General features: G+C 64.8%; 2 protein-coding genes across 2 annotated transcripts in view; one reads left to right on the top strand and one right to left on the bottom strand.

Annotated features, from left to right (window-relative positions):
- Nucleotides 1–186: 186 nt before the first annotated feature.
- On the bottom strand, nt 187–5,003 carry VPS72 (vacuolar protein sorting 72 homolog). The gene is made up of 6 exons (XM_084276805.1): nt 4,826–5,003; nt 4,159–4,311; nt 2,986–3,097; nt 2,689–2,871; nt 2,412–2,553; nt 187–687 (listed from the first exon to the last, which is right to left on the bottom strand). Exons 1-6 carry the CDS (start codon nt 4,940–4,942, stop codon nt 291–293), a joined length of 1,104 nt encoding a protein of 367 aa, XP_084132931.1. The 5' UTR covers nt 4,943–5,003; the 3' UTR covers nt 187–290.
- Nucleotides 5,004–5,740: 737 nt separating this feature from the next.
- Nucleotides 5,741–15,957, top strand: part of PIP5K1A (phosphatidylinositol-4-phosphate 5-kinase type 1 alpha) — a gene marked incomplete at its 5' end in the record, with an annotated part of 29,393 nt that continues 19,176 nt past the window's right edge. Inside the window, one exon of the mRNA XM_084276681.1 lies at nt 5,741–5,801. Coding sequence (XP_084132807.1) covers nt 5,741–5,801 — 61 coding nt within the window. The remainder of the gene's footprint in view (nt 5,802–15,957) is intronic.

Here is a 15,957-nt window from a genome sequence, read left to right as displayed (position 1 = left end):
TTGGGTGACTCTGCACCCCTCAGCCCCTAAAATCCCATTTAGGGGAGGGGGGCACATAGGGCTACAGCAGGAGCAGTGTGCAGTACACCTCATTTGCTGGGTGTGTGGGGGGGTGTCACACACCCCCTTGTGCTCACTGAGGGGGTTCCCCAGCAGAGACACAACAGGGGTGAGGAAGAGTGGGGGGGCTGAGATTTATTTCTTCCTTTATACAAAATCCAGAGGTGGGGGGGAAGATAAATAGAACCAGGAACAGGAGCCACATGAACAGGAACCCCCCAAAAAAGCACTCAGGCTGTGGGGACACTCTGCTTGATGATGATCTTCTGGCGGGTGGGACGTACGGCGGGATCGGGGCCGGGAGGAGCAGCGGCTCCTCCCAGGGCAGCGGAGGCGGCGGCGGCGGCGCTGGGCAGCCCGTGGGCTGTGATGTATTTCTTGTAGGCTTCCCGGATGATTTTAAAAGCTCGGATGTTGGAGTAGGGAATGTCGGTGATGGGATCCCGGTATACGGCCGGTTTGTGGGTAACTGGGCAGATTTCCCTCACCGGTAACCGCGGGGCTTTGGCTCTGGGGAAGAAACGCTCGAAGGTCTCGTCGTCGCTGAAGGAGATGAAGGTGCGCGAGCATTTCCCAGCAGAGGCTGGAGCTGGGGTTGTGTCAGCTTGTTGAGGGTCCTGGTCCAACCTGGAAAAAGATACAGTCAGTACCCAGCAGGGCACTGGGGAAGGGGGAAGCTTAGGGAGAGCTCCCCCAACCCCGCCGTGGGCAGAGCTGCTGAATCTACCCCCCTCCCCAGGTCTGGAGAGGGGTGGGGTGCTGCCCAAAGCCCTCCCTTGCCATGAGGCAGAGCCCAGGGAGCTGGGGTAGGGTGGGGGGAGCTCCAAGGTGCTGCCCCAACCCCTTCCTCACCATGAGGCAGAGCCCAGGGAGCCATGGGAGCTGGAGGGAGCTCCAAGGTGCTGCCCCAACCTCTCCCGCGCCATGAGGCAGAGCCCAAGGAGCTGGGGTAGGGTGTGGGGAGCTCCAAGGTGCTGCCCAAACTCCTCCCTCACTATAAGGCAGAGCCCAGGGAGCCAGGGGAGCTGGGGTAGGGTCAGGGGGAGCTCCAAGGTGCTGCCCCAACCCCTTCCTCTCCATTAGGCAGAGCCCAGGGAGCCAGGGGAGCTGGGGTAGGGTGTGGGGAGCTCCAAGGTGCTGCCCCAACCCTTCCCTCACCATGAGGCAAAGCCCAGGGAGCCAGGGGAGCTGGAGGGAGCTCCAAGGTGCTGCCCCAACCCCTCCCTCGCCATGAGGCAGAGCCCAGGGAGCCAGGGGAGCTGGGGTAGGGTGTGGGGAGCTCCAAGGTGCTGCCCCAACCCCTCCCTCGCTATGAGGCAGAGCCCAGGGAGCCAGGGGAGCTGGAGCAGGGTGGGGGGAGCTCCAAGGTGCTGCCCAAACCCCTCCCTCGCTATGAGGCAAAGCCCAGGGAGCCAGGGGAGCTGGAGGGAGCTCCAAGGTGCTGCCCAAACCCCTCCCTCGCCATGAGACAGAGCCCAGGGAGCCGGGGGAGCTGGAGTAGGGTGGGGGGAGCTCCAAGGTGCTGCCCAAACCCCTCTCTCACCATGAGGCAGAGCCCAGGGAGCCAGGGGAGCTGGAGGGAGCTCCAAGGTGCTACCCAAACCCCTCCCTCACCATGAGGCAGAGCCCAGGGAGCCAGGGGAGCTGGGGTAGGGTGGGGGGAGCTCCAAGGTGCTGCCCAAACCCCTCCCTTGCCATGAGGCAGAGCCCAGGGAGCTGGGGTAGGGTGTGGGGAAGCTCCAAGGTGCTGCCCCAACCCCTCCCTCACCATGAGGCAAAGCCCAGGGAGCCAGGGGAGCTGGAGGGAGCTCCAAGGTGCTGCCCCAACCCCTCCCTCGCCATGAGGCAGAGCCCAGGGAGCCAGGGGAGCTGGGGTAGGATAGGGGGAGCTCCAAGGTGCTGCCCAAACCCCTTCCTCTCCATGAGGCAGAGCCCAGGGAGCTGGGGTAGGGTGTGGGGAGCTCCAAGGTGCTGCCCCAACCTCTCCCTCGCCATGAGGCAGAGCCCAGGGAGCTGGGATAGGGTGGGGGGAGCTCCAAGGTGCTGCCCCAACCCCTCCCTCGCCATGAGGCAGAGCCCAGGGAGCCAGGGGAGCTGGGGTAGGGTGGGGGGAGCTCCAAGGTGACCCCAAACCCCTCCCTTGCCATGAGGCAGAGCCCAGGGAGCCATGGGAGCTGGAGGGAGCTCCAAAGTGCTGCCCTGACCCCTCCCTCGCCATGAGGCAGAGCCCAGGGAGCCAGGGGAGCTGGGGTAGGGTGGGGGGAGCTCCAAGGTGACCCCAAACCCCTCCTTTGCTATGAGGCAGTGCCAGGGGAGCTGGGGGGAGCCACGTTGAGGTGACCCCAACCTACCCCTCCACATCCACGTTCTCCTCCTTGCCCGGCTCCGGGACGAGCGGCATGGTGACGGACCAGTACCGGATCACGGGCCCCACACACTTCCTCTTCTTCTGCACCTGCTTCTTCTTATCAGCCTCCAGCCGCTCGTAATTCTCTGGGAGAAACAAAGCCAAAGAGCCAGGGAAGCTCAGCACCCACCCCTTGGCACCCTCACCCCCACCCCTTTTCCCAGCAAAAAGGGGGAAAAAGGGGGGGATCCCTGCAGCCCTCAGCTCGCCGCCCGGCTCACCCAGCGAGCGGAGGTTGATCTCCTCGGTGATCTTGGCCTCTTCCAGCAGCTCCTCCTGGGTCAGCGGGCGGTCGTAGTTGGGGCCGCCGCCCTTCTTGCGCTTGGACTGGACCTGGCGCTCCTGGAGGCGCAGGAAGGTCTGGCGCGTGTGCTCCGTGGTCGACTGGCGCATGTGCTTCCGGCCTGGGGTGAGGGGAAAAGGGGGGATCACACCCGGCACCAGGGATCACACCCGGCACCGCGGCTCAGCGGGGAGCTGGTGCCGGTGGCTCTGCCCCGATCCGCTGCCCCACTCACTGTCTCCCGCGTCGTCCTGCAGCTCCACAGGGATGGATTTCACCTCCCGGGGTTTCTGGGAGCTGCCGCCCGGTGCGTCCGGCTTCTTGGGGCGGAGGGTTTTGAGGGGTTCCTGTGGGAGAGGGGAAGGGATGGGGTGGAGGGATGGGATTGGGGTGGGATGGGGGGAGGGGTTGGGAATGGGGTGGGATGGATAGGGAGGGAGGGAGGGAGGGGAGGGATGGATGGGGATGGAATGGATGGAGGAATGGGATTGAGATTGGGATGGGATAGGTGGGAGGGGATGGAAATGGGGGGGGATGGATTGGGAAGGATGGAGGGATGGATGGGATGGGGATGGGATGGGATAGATGGATGGGAGGGATGGAGGGGAGGGATTGGGATGGGATGGATGAATAGATGGGATGGATGGATGGATGGATGGATGGGATGGATGGATGGATGGATGGGATGGGATGGGTGGGATGGAGATGGGATGGATAGATGGGTGAGAGGGATGGATGGGATAGGGATGGGATGGATGAATGGATGGGATGGATGGATGGGATGGGGATGGGATGGATGGGATGGGGATGGGATGGATGGGATGGGGATGGGATGGATGGATGGGATGGGGATGGGATGGGATGGGATGGAGGGATGGATGGGAGGGATTGGGATGGGATGGATGGGATGGAGATGGGATGGGATGGATGGGTGAGAGGGATGGATGGATGGATGGGATGGGGTGGATGGAATGGGGATGGGATGGATGGGATTGGGATGGAGATGGGATGGATGGGGATTGGATGGATGGATGGGATGGGGATGGGATGGGATGGATGGGAGGGATTGGGATGGGATGGATGGGATGGAGATGGGATGGATAGATGGGTGAGAGGGATGGATGGATGGGATGGATGAATGGATGGGATGGATGGATGGATGGATGGGATGGGGATGGGATGGGGATTGGATAGATGGATGGGATGGGGATGGGATGGGATGGACGGTTGGATTGTGGATGGATGGATGGGAGGGATGGATGGAATGGGGATGGGATGGATGGGATGGGGATGCGATGGGTGGGAAGGGAATATCTGCCTGGCTGCCCTGTGGCATCTCCAGCTTCACCCAGACCCCAGCCAGGTGCCCATTCCCCACCATCCCCCCCCTCCCTACCCCCCCCCGCACCCGGTAGGCCTTGGTGACGACGCGGCGGCGGCGCTTGGGCTCGCTCTCGTCCTGGTCGCTGCCCGGCTCCTCGCCCTCGTCGATGTCGAAGTCCGAATCCACCTCATCGTCGCTGTCGGACTGATCTCCCCGGTACTCATCATCCCCGGACTCCTGCGGGGCGGGCGGGACGCGTCACCCCGGGCAGGCAGCGGGACCCGGGCCCGGTGTCCCCCCCCCATCCGCCACCTCCCCCCCCATCCCCGGTCCCCCCCCATCCCCCCATCCCCGGTCCCCCCCAATCCCCCCCCCCCCATCCCCCACCCCCCCCCCCCCATCCCCGGCCCCGGTCCCCCCCCCATCCCCCCCCCCCCCTATCCCCGGCCCCGGTCCCCCCCCCATCCCGCCCTCCACCCCCCCCATCCCCGGCCCCGGTCCCCCCCCCCATCCCCCACCCCCCCCCCCCCCCTATCCCCGGCCCCGGTGTCCCTCCCCCATCCTCCCCTCCACCCCCCCCATCCCCGGCCCCGGTCCCCCCCCCCCCATTCCCCCCCCCCCCACCAACCCCGGCCCCGGTCCCCCCCCCATCCCCGGCCCCGGTCCCCCCCCCCATTTCCCCCCCCTCCCAGCACCGGGCCCGGGCCGCCTGCAGGCCTCTGGGCACCCCGCTCCCCCCGCCCTGCCGCACCTCGGTGAAGCCGCCGTAGGTGGTCTGGTAGAACTCATCCTCCTCCTCGGCCTCCAGCAGCCCCGACAGGCGGTTACCGGCCGTGCGCCGCGGGGCGCGGCCTTCTGCCAGGCTCATCGCGCCGCCGCCGCGCTCGGCGCTCGGCTGCGCGTCCTGCCCGGCCCGGCCGCGGCTGCACCAGGCGGGTGAAGCCGAACGCCGAGCGATCGATGGAGGCGGCTGCCCTCTGGAGGCGGAGCAGGGGCGTATGGGCCGCCCCCCCGCTTCTCCCCGGTGCTCGTCGGTCCTGCGGAGGGGGAGCTGGGGATGACGTCACCGCGTGACGCCACGGCGAGCACCGACCTCACCGCCGTGGGACGCCCTCTGCGCATGCGCCCCGCGCTTATTAACCCCCCCCGCGGTCCCCAGTGGTCGCGTCCGCGGGGGCGAAGCCAATTGAGAGGCGGGGTCGGCCGGCTCACTGCGCATGCGCCCCGCTCTCATTCCCTACCTCCCCCGCGGTCCCCAGTGGTCGCGTCCACGGGGGTGAATCCAAGTAAGAGGCGGGGTCGGCCGGCTCACTGCGCATGCGCCCCGCTCTTATTACACCCCCCCCCCGCCGCGGTCCACAGTGGTCGCGTCCACGGGGGTGAATCCAAGTGAGAGGCGGGGTCGGCCCGCTCACTGCGCATGCGCCCCGCTCTTATTACACCCCCCCCGCAGTCCCCAGTGGTCGCGTCCGCGGGGGTGAATCCAAGTGAGAGGCGGGGTCGGCCGGCTCACTGCGCATGCGCCCCGCCGCCAGGCGCCGCGTGTCGCTCCCCCCCCCCCCCCCCCCCCGGCTGGCTCGAGCCGAGGGGCGGGGCCAGCCCCGGCGGGGCGGGGCCGGGGCGCGCGGGCGCCGCGCGAGGGAGGCGGCGGCGGGGACGCTCCAAGATGGCGGCGGCGGCGCCCGAGTCGGGCGGCAGCAGCGGCAGCAGCGGCGGCGGCCTGGCGGGTACGGGGCGGGACCGGCCCTGAGGGGGCCTGGGGCGGGCGGGAGGCCCCTGGGGGGCGTGGGGCTGGGGGGAGGAGGGGTGGGGGTGGGATTGAGGGGGCTCTGTGGGGCTGGGGGTGGGGGGGTGAGGTTGAGGGGCGGCTCTGGGGCTGGGGGGGGCTCTGTGGGGCTCAGAGCAGCTCTGTGGGGCTGGGGGGGTCTCTGTGGGGCTGGGGGGGTCTCTGTGGGGCTGGGGGGGCTCTGTGGGGCTGGGGGGGTCTCTGTGGGGCTGGGGGGTCTCTGTGGGGCTGGGGGGGCTCTGTGGGGCTTAGAGCGGCTCTGTGAGGCAAAGGGGGCCTCTGTGGGGCTGGGGGGTCTCTGTAGGGCTGGGGGGGCTCTGTGGGGCTTAGAGCAGCTCTGTGGGGCTGGGGGGTCTCTGTGGGGCTGGGGGGTCTCTGTGGGGCTGGGGGCGCTCTGTGGGGCTGGGGGGGCTCTGTGGGGCTGGGGGGGCTCTGTGGGGCTGGGGGGGCTCTGTGGGGCTTAGAGCAGCTCTGTGGGGCTGGGGAGGCCTCTGTGGGGCTGGGGGGGGCTTTGTGGGGCTGGGGGGTTCTGTGGGCCTTAGTGCAGCTCTCTGGGGCAGAGGGGGTCTCTGTGGGGCTGGGGGGGTCTCTGTGGGGCTGGGGGGGTCTCTGTGGGGCTGGGGGGGGCCTCTGGGGCTTAGAGCAGCTCTATGGGGCTGGGGGGGCTCTATGGGGCTGGAGGGGTTCTGTGGGGCTTAGAGCAGCTCTGTGGGGCAGAGGGTGTCTCTGTGGGGCTGGGGGAGCTCTGTGGGGCTGGGGGGGCCTCTGGGGCTTAGAGCAGCTCTATGGGGCTGGGGGGGCTCTGTGGGGCTCAGAGCAGCTCTGTGGGTCTGGGGGGAGCTCTGGGGGGCTGGGGGGAGCTCTGGGGGGCTTAGAGCAGCTCTGTGGGGCCGGGGGGGCCTCTGTGGGGCTGGGGGTGCTCTGTGGGCCTTACAGCAGCTCTGTGGGGCTGGGGGGGGCTCTGTGGGGCTGGGGGGGCCCTCTGGGGCTTAGAGCAGCTCTCTGGGGCAGAGGGGGTCTCTGTGGGGCTGGGGGGAGCTCTGTGGGGCAGAGGGGGTCTCTGTGGGGCTGGGGGGAGCTCTGTGGGGCAGAGGGGGTCTCTGTGGGGCTGGGGGGGGGCCTCTGGGGCTTAGAGCAGCTCGCTCTGTGGGGCTGGGGGGGGTCTCTGTGGGGCTTAGAGAAGCTCTCTGGGGCAGATGGGGTCTCTGTGGGGCAGAGGAGGTCTCTGTGGGGCTTAGAGCACCTATGTGGGGCTGGGGGGCCTCTGTGGGGCTGGAGGTCTCTGTGGGGCTGGGGGGGTCTCTGTGGGGCTGGGGGGGTTCTTTGGGGCAGAGGAGGTCTCTGTGGGGTTGGAGGGGTCTCTGTGGGGTTGGGGGGGTCTCTGTGGGGCTGGGGGCAGCTCTGGAGGCCGGCAGGGTGCGTGGGGCTGAGGACTCTCTGTGGTGGGGGGGGTGGGGAGTGGGGCTGTGGGCTGGTGTGATCTGGGGGGGGGGGGATGGGGGGTGGTGAGAGGCCCGTGGGGTGCGTGGGGGGGGTGGGTGTGTACAGGGAGGGAGCCCAGGCCTGGGCTGGGCCCTGCGTGGGGTGAGGAGATGAACGAGCCCGTGGGGCCAGCTGGGGGGGGTCTGGGGCTGGGGGAGGCCTTTTGGGGGGCTGAGGGGGTGTGGGAGTGGGGGCTGGCCCCATGGGCTCGAGCTCTCCTGGGGGGGGAGGGTGGGTGCAGGGCTGCCCTTTCCCTGGAGAGGAGGAGGGGGACAGGGACCCTCTGGGCACGAGTGGGGAGGCTTGAGCCCCCCTCTGAAGGTGTTTTTGGGGGGCTGGCTGGTGTGTGGGGGGGGGTGCAGAGGGGCTGGTGCCAGGGGAAACTTGTCTCCCTCTTCCCTTCCCCTGGTGTTTTCCAGCCTGAGTCAGGTCACCAGCCTTGGGGGTGGTGGGGGGGTCTGTGGACTGGGGTGGGGGGGAGATGAAACATCTTCCTGGAGTCAGGAGGAAGATCCTTCTCCTCCTCCTCCTCCTCCTCCTTGGCAGGGGCACCCTCACTGCTGTTGGGTGAGGTGAAGGTGGCTTCTCAGAGCCACTGGCACCCATGGGAGACAAGATGTTGTGGGAGCACAAACCCCTCTGCTTGGATTTGTTATGGTGGCCAGAACCAGAGCTGGTGAGAGCCACAGGAAGGCTCTGAGAGCCCTTGGATGGCTTGAGGCTTCTCTTGGTCTGCTGGTTTAAAAGGCAGCTGAACCAGTAACACCCAGTATCGGAACTGGGCGCTGTCCTCATCCCTGCTGAGGGGTGGTAACGGGGGGTGCAAACCTTGTTTGGGGTAAAACAGGGCACTTTGGGTCTTTAAACCTGTGGCTCTGCCTCCTGCCAGCGTTCTGCAGGCCTGGCAGTGGTTTTGGGGGGAGTGGGGAGCTGTGTTCCCCCTTCCCCCCAGGTCCCCAACCAGCTCCTTCCTGCCTGTTTGTGGGGAGAAACCAAACTGGTTTCGGAGAGCCCTGGAACTGGGAGAGATCCAGGCGTCCTCCCTGGGGCTCTCAGGGTGGTTGGGCTGTGTAGTTACTGCCCTGTAGGTCCCTCTCTGGGGTGGCACCTGCACCCAGGCCAGGAGAAAGCTGTGGGGAGGCTCAGGGTTGACCCTCAGCTGCCTTTTGGGGTGCTCTGGGGTTGGGGGTGTCACACCTCCAGCCCCTCTGCTCTCCCCCATTTGCTCCTGGGACCTGATTGTTCCACCCCACTGGGAAAGAAAGGAGTTAATCCTTGTGGTGGGGGGGTTGGTGAGGGGTTGTCTAGAGGGGTTGTCTGTCTGTCTGTCCTTCATACCCTGGCTCCTCAGCTGTCTGTCCTGTGGGCAGTTCTGAGGAGGCACCCGACGTGCTGGGCGAGTGGGAGCAGGGGAAGCTGGACCAGTCAGGCCACCAAAGCCAGTTCTGCCAGGCAGGAGGAGACTCTGTCTTGGATGCAGCAGCTACAGGGCATCCAGGGGCCAGACCCCAGGTCTTTCTCTCTTGCTTTGGGGCTTCCTTTGAGATCCTGAGCTTGCCTATCCTCCTCCTCCTCCTCCTCCTCCTCCTTGAGCTCGAATGGTTCTGAGCAGTGAAGAGAACGTGCAAGTAAAGCAGTGAAATCAGTGAATCTCTTCTCCTTCCTGGTGGAATAATTGCCATTGTTTGCTCCTCTGGCCAGAGAGGTGTTGGGTAGTGCCTGTTTCCCATGGGATTTGGATCCTGGCTGTGACAGGGCTTCTGCATGACGTGTGTGATAAGGGATGGGCTTCACCTCAGCTGATCCCTGGAGCGGCTTGAGACCTCTGAGGGCAACCTGGAGAGCTGGACCTGGAGGTTTCAGACCTCTGAGAGCAGCCTGGAGAGATGCAGACCTCTGAGGGCAGCCTGGAGAGCTGGACCTAGGGGGTTGAGACCTCTGAGGGCAGCCTGGAGAGCTGGACCTGGAGGTTTCAGACCTCTGAGGGCAGCCTGGAGAGCTGCAGACCTCTGAGGGCAGCCTGGAGAGCTGCACACCTCTGAGGGCAGCCTGGAGAGCTAGTCCTAGGGGCTTGAGACCTCTGACAGCAGCCTGGAGAGCTACAGACCTCTGAGGGCAGCCTGGAGAGCTGGACCTGGAGGCTTCAGACCTCTGAGGGCAGCCTGGAGAGCTGCAGACCTCTGAGGGCAGCCTGGAGAGCTGCAGACCTCTGAGGGCAGCCTGGAGAGCTGCAGACCTCTGAGGGCAGCCTGGAGAGCTGCAGACCTCTGAGGGCAGCCTGGAGAGCTGCAGACCTCTGAGGGCAGCCTGGAGAGCTGCAGACCTCTGAGGGCAGCCTGGAGAGCTGCAGACCTCTGAGGGCAGCCTGGAGAGCTGGACCTGGGGGCTTGAGACCTCTGAGAGCAGCCTGGAGAGCTGCAGACCTCTGAGGGCAGCCTGGAGAGCTGGACCTGGGGGCTTGAGACCTCTGAGAGCAGCCCCATCTCTGGGAGAGTCGGGGCCTCTGCCCTGGGCAGCCTTTGGGGGTAGGACCTGGTTCCTCTGCAGCTCCTGGAGAGGGCAGGGGGAGCTGGGGAGCTGGGGAGAGGGATCCTCAAACGGGTGCTGGCAGAGGAGCAGCTCTGTGGAAGGTGGGGACAGGAGGAGGCCAGTTCTTGGACGTGAGATTCCTGCTTTGCTCCATGTTAAACTGCTTCAAGCCCTCCCCCAGCTCCTGGGGACACTCTGGGGGTGCCTTCAGCCTCCCCCTCAGGCTCCCCCAGCTCCTGGGGCCACTCTGGGGGTCCCCTCAGGCTCCCCCCAGCTCCTGGGGACACTCTGGGGGTGCCCCCAGCTCCTGGGGACGCTCTGGGGGTGCCCTCAGGCTCCCCCAGCTCCTGGGGACGCTCTAGGGGTGCCCTCAGGCTCCCACCAGCTCCTGGGGACACTCTGGGGGTGCCTCCAGCTCCTGGGGACGCTCTGGGGGTGCCTTCAGGCTCCTCCAGCTCCTGGGGACGCTCTGGTTGTCCTCAGCCTCCCCCCAGCTCCTGGGGACACTCTGGGGGTGCCTCCAGCTCCTGGGGACGCTCTGGGGGTGCCCTCAGGCTCCACCATCTCCTGGGGACAATCTGGGGGTGCCTCCAGCTCCTGGGGATGCTCTGGGGGTGCCCTCAGCCTCCCCCAGCTCCTGGGGACACTCTGGGGGTGCCCTTAGGCTCCCCAGCTCCTGGGGACACTCTGGGGGTTCCCTCAGGCTCTCCCCAGCTCCTGGGGACACTCTGGTTGTCTTCAGCCTCCCACCAGCTCCTGGGGACACTCTGGGGGTGCCCCTAGCTCCTGGGGACACTCTGGGGGTGCCCCTAGCTCCTGGGGACACTCTGGGGGTGCCTCCAGCTCCTGGGGACACTCTGGGGGTGCCCTCAGGCTCCCCCAGCTCCTGGGTACACTCTGGGGGTGCCTCCAGCTCCTGGAGATGCTCTGGGGGTGCCCTCAGCCTCCCTCAGCTCCTGGGGACACTCTGGGGGTGCCCCCAGCTTCTGGGGACACTCTAGGGGTTCCCTCAGCCTCCCCCAGCTCCTGGGGACACTCTGGGGGTGTCCTCAGGCTCTCCCCAGCTCCTGGAGACACTCTGGGGGTGCCCTGAGTGGTGGGGGATGTGGTTTGTTCTCTCTTCCTGGCATCACCCAGCACAGACGAAGGTGAAGGGGATGTGGGTGCTGGGCCAGGGGGGCAGCAGCTCCCCTCTGCCCCCCTCTCCCCACCCCTCTCCCTGCCTCAGCAGGTCTTTAACTGGGGGAAATGCCCCCAGAAGTGTCTCCTCTGCCTTCCTGGGCCCTGCAGCAGCCTGTGCCAGGAGCTGCTGCTGTGGGATCCCAGCTCTTGGGGTCTTTGTGCCCCCCAGGGGTGCTGAGGCTGCTTTGGTAATGAGGTACCAGGGAGTGGGGGGAGTTCATTGTCCCCCTGGCTAAAAAGAGTGGCTCTCAGAATGGCTCAGTCCCTTCTGGGGACAGGGAGATCATCCTGACACATCTGAGCACAAGGTGCTGAGCTGCTGGACCCTTGGTGAAAGGTGTAAAGCACCCAGAGGGACTCCCCCAGCTCCTGCCAGAGGGGATGGAGCTTCCCTGACCCCCCCTGGGCAGGGCTGAGGGAGCAGAGGGGGTGCTGAGCTTATTGAGCAGAACCTTCTGAAGGGCTCCCCATCCTCAGCCTTAAAATAGGAGCAGCAAGTGCCTCCCCCTCCCCATCCCTGGGGTGAAATCTGCTCTCCCCAGCCCCACGGGGTGGGTGCAGCAGCTGGGTGCCCACCCCAACCTCTGCCATCCCTCCTGCTGCTGTGGGAGGGGTGCTGGTGTGGGGTGCCCTCCCCAAACTCTGCCATCCCTCCTGTCTGCTGTGGGAGGGGTGCTGGTGTGGGGTGCCCACCCCAAATTCTGCCATCCCTCCTGTCTGCTGTGGGAGGGGTGCTGGTGTGGGGTGCCCACCCCAAACTCTGCCATCCCTCCTGCTGCTGTGGGAGGGGTGCTGGTGTGGGGTGCCCACCCCAAACTCTGCCATCCCTCCTGTCTGCTGTGGGAGGGGTGCTGGTGTGGGGTGCCCACCCCAAACTCTGCCATCCCTCCTGCTGCTGTGGGAGGGGTGCTGGTGTGGGGTGCCCTCCCCAAACTCTGCCATCCCTCCTGCTGCTGTGGGAGGGGTGCTGGTGTGGGGTGCCCACCCCAAACTCTGCCATCCCTCCTGCTGCTGTGGGAGGGGTGCTGGTGTGGGGTGCCCACCCCAAACTCTGCCATCCCTCCTGCTGCTGTGGGAGGGGTGCTGGTGTGGGGTGCCCTCCCCAAACTCTGCCATCCCTCCTGCTGCTGTGGGATGGGTGCTGGTGTGGGGTGCCCACCCCAAACTCTGCCATCCCTCCTGCTGCTGTGGGAGGGGTGCTGGTGTGGGGTGCCCACCCCAAACTCTGCCATCCCTCCTGGCTGCTGTGGGAGGGGTGCTGGTGTGGGGTGCCCACCCCAAACTCTGCCATCCCTCCTGCTGCTGTGGGAGGGGTGCTGGTGTGGGGTGCCCTCCCCAAACTCTGCCATCCCTCCTGGCTGCTATGGGAGGGGTGCTGGTGTGGGGTGCCCACCCCAAACTCTGCCATCCCTCCTGCTGCTGTGGGAGGGGTGCTGGTGTGGGGTGCCCACCCCAAACTCTGCCATCCCTCCTACTGCTGTGGGATGGGTGCTGGTGTGGGGTGCCCACCCCAAACTCTGCCATCCCTCCTGTCTGCTGTGGGAGGGGTGCTGGTGTGGGGTGCCCACCCCAAACTCTGCCATCCCTCCTGCCTGCTGTGGGAGGGGTGCTGGTGTGGGGTGCCCACCCCAAACTCTGCCATCCCTCCTGCTGCTGTGGGAGGGGTGCTGGTGTGGGGTGCCCACCCCAAACTCTGCCATCCCTCCTGTCTGCTGTGGGAGGGGTGCTGGTGTGGGGTGCCCTCCCCAAACTCTGCCATCCCTCCTGCTGCTGTGGGAGGGGTGCTGGTGTGGGGTGCCCACCCCAAGCTGTTCTCTGAGGTGGAGACAGAAGCAGAGAGACCCCCCCCCACCCCCTCCCAAAAGAGCAAAGGGGGGAACCAGCTTCTCTAAAGGGGTTTGCTGGGCATGAGAGTTGTGTGGTTTGGGGACACACACACACACCAGTGACCCCCAGCTCTTGATGCTCCTATTTTAAGGCTGAGGAGCCCTTCAGAAGGTTCTGCTCAACAAGCTCAGCACCCCCTCTGCTCCCTCAGCCCTGCCCAGGGTGGGGGTCAGGGAAGCTCCATCCCTCTGGAAAGAGCTGGGTGAGTCCCTCTGGGTGCTTTACCCTGGATGGTAACTGGAGTTCCCTCCAGTTCACTCCACAGTGTGTTGGCTGCTGGAAGGGGCCACTGGCTGGGTGGTTTCTCAGCCCCCCTCCCTGGGGTTGGGGTGGTCCCTGGGCTGGGGGGGGCTTCCTCTCCCCCCCCAGACAGGCTGTCTGGCTCCTGCCCTCTCCTGATGGCTGCTCATTAGCTGTGATTAACCGTGTTGCCTCCCTGTGGGGCTCTGCTTTGGGTTTAAAAAGGCAGAGAAACACCTCAGATCTGACCTGAATCTCTCTCTGCTGGGAAAGGGCTGTTTGTCTCCCCTTCCCCCCCCCCAAATTAAGGAGCCAGCACAGCAGGCAGGATGCCAATCCCAGTGTCCCTTTGCCAGCTCCCTCAGGGTTGGCTTGGAGCAGGTTCCTGATGGCTCAGCTGGAAGAGAAAGGGGCTGAGGATGCTCTCACAGAGCCTGGAAGAGGATTCCTATCCCTGAAGTGGCTCCCAGCAGCCCTAAAACTGGGATTTCACTTCACTGACAGGCTGGGAGAGCTGGTGCCTCTGTGTTTCCTGAGTGGGTGTTGCTGTCTGGAGCTGGGGGCAGCTCAGAGTGGGCAGCAGGAGTTGTGCAGGTCCATCCCTGGTCTTTGCCCAGCAGTGGGGTTCATTTTGTACATGCTGGAGCCTTGTGTGGAGCTGCTGTGCCAGGAGATGATGCTGAGGGGAAGGAGCATCTATCTCCTCCTGGTTGGGTTTTCACTTCATCTCTGGATGCCACGCTGCCTTCAGGGGGACTCAGAGGTCACCCTGCACCTTCATTCCCCCCTCTTGGATGGAAAACTGGCTTTAATTCCCCTCAGCCAGGCATGCTGAGCTCCTCACCTGGCAGCTACTGGTGAGGAGAAGCTGAGGAGAAGTTCTGTGCTCCCCAGAAGTGTCCAGATGACGGTGCAGAGGTGGGTCTGGCTCTCACCCCTCAGCAGCACCCAACCACTCTCAGTCCTGTCCTGCTCCTCCCTCACCAGGCTCCTAAAACAAGCACAGGGCAGGGGGAGATGTGCTCATCCAAGGCAGTGAACCCAGTCCTGTGCCCAGCAGCTGCTGCCCAACTGTGCTGGGGAAGAACCCTGAGTGTCTCAGGCTGCTCTCAGAGCTCTCCCACAGCAGCTGGTTTCTTGTCCTCAGCGTGGTTTATGGGAACACATCTCCTGCTGCAGAGGATTGCAGAGTTCTTACTCACTGCTGGGAATTCTGGCCAAGATGAAGGGTTCCTCAGTGTTTTCCCTCCCTCTGGGGTGCTGAGGGCTGGTTGTGCCTCTGCCTTGGGGGGGTGGGGGGGGTTTCCTCCCTCCCCAGCGCTGTGATTCAGAGCTTTGCCTTTGACTCCTACTTCAGGCCAGATTTCTGCAGTTTTCCCTCAGAGCTTCCTGAGGGAAGTGAGTGAAACCCCTGGGCTGTTGCCTTCCAGAGCCAGGGAAGAGGTTCCTCCCTCCTTTGTTTCCCTGGCTGCTGGAAACAGAGTTCCTACTGTTGCCTTTCCTTTTCCCAGGGGAAATATCTGCGTCTCTCAGGTAGAAACACCAGTTCCCTCTGACAACCCTGTAACCTTTCTGTTTTCCTCACATAGATTTCAGCTTTCTGTGCTGCTCAGTGATGTCCTTTCAAAGAGGTAGATGTGGACATGTGTGTGCTTAAAAGAACCAGCATGGTTTCTGCCCTCCAGTAACCAGCAGCGCCGTCGCCACCGCCGCCGCCGTGCCTAACTGCCTTGGCTTCTGGGGCCTGGTGAACCTTGGGTGGGTTGTTTTTCCCCCTAAATCAGCTGCTGCAGCTCACAACAGAAGCTGTTGTTTGGTTGAAGTGTGTTGTGGAAGTGTTCTCCTGACAGCTAAACCTCTCTGCACATCCCTGGGTGCGTCAGCAGGATGGGTCCCAGCGCGGCTGTTGGGCTGTGGCTTCTGCCTGGTTTGGGCTTTGGAGGGGGTTTGTTCCCACTGGCAACCATCTCCTTGGGGTAGGGAGTGTATAGGGGGGGTGACTGACCCCTGGGGGTGTTTGTTTTTTGGGGACACACACACAGAGGGATTTGCAGCAGAGGAACAAAAGGTGTGGGAGGATGGGAGCTGGATGTGCCCGCGTGGCTCCGCGTGCTCCGGGCAGCGTGTGCTGGGTCTGGCTCAGGCTCAGGCCTGATGTCTGGTTGTTACTCTTATTGATGGTGCTGCTGCCTGTGGGCAGAACCCAGGTGAGGAGGGGGAATGTCCCCATTCCTCAGCACAGAGAGGGAATTTGGGGTCACCCAGCTGCCCCCTCACCCCAGCCGCTGCCGTGGCTGCGGTAGAGCCGTGCATGTGGTGTGGGGTGTCCTGGGCTCAGCCTGCCCTGAGCTTCAGGGTGTCTTTGGGTGTGTTGGTGTTCTCCCCTTCTCACCCTCCTCTAACACAGGAGGTGCAGCATCTGAGCAGCACTGTTAAACACAGAGCAAAGGTGCTGCTTGTCCTGGCTCTGCCAGTCAGCACCCTCGCTGGCTGGAGGAGCCAGGTCTGACCTGATGCCTTGAACACGCTCCTTGCAGGATTATCCAAACCTTGGCCAGGTGCCACAGCTGCTCTTCAGCTCTTCCCTGGTATTTCTGTCCCATCAAGACCAGTATGTGCCCTGGTGCTGGCTTGAACGTGATCCCAGCAGCGAAGGCTGTTGGGAAGCAGCTCACTGTTTATTTAGGCTGATTCAGCTCCCAGTAACCAGCCCTGAGGAGCCCTCTGAGACGTCAGCACAGCTCCCAGGGCCATGAAAGAAAGAAGGAAACTTCTTG

Source organism: Gallinula chloropus (genome assembly GCF_964237585.1).
Source record: "Gallinula chloropus genome assembly, chromosome: 29".
Classification (NCBI taxonomy): Eukaryota; Metazoa; Chordata; class Aves; order Gruiformes; family Rallidae; genus Gallinula; species Gallinula chloropus.
This window is presented reverse-complemented; position numbering and strand designations above follow the sequence as displayed.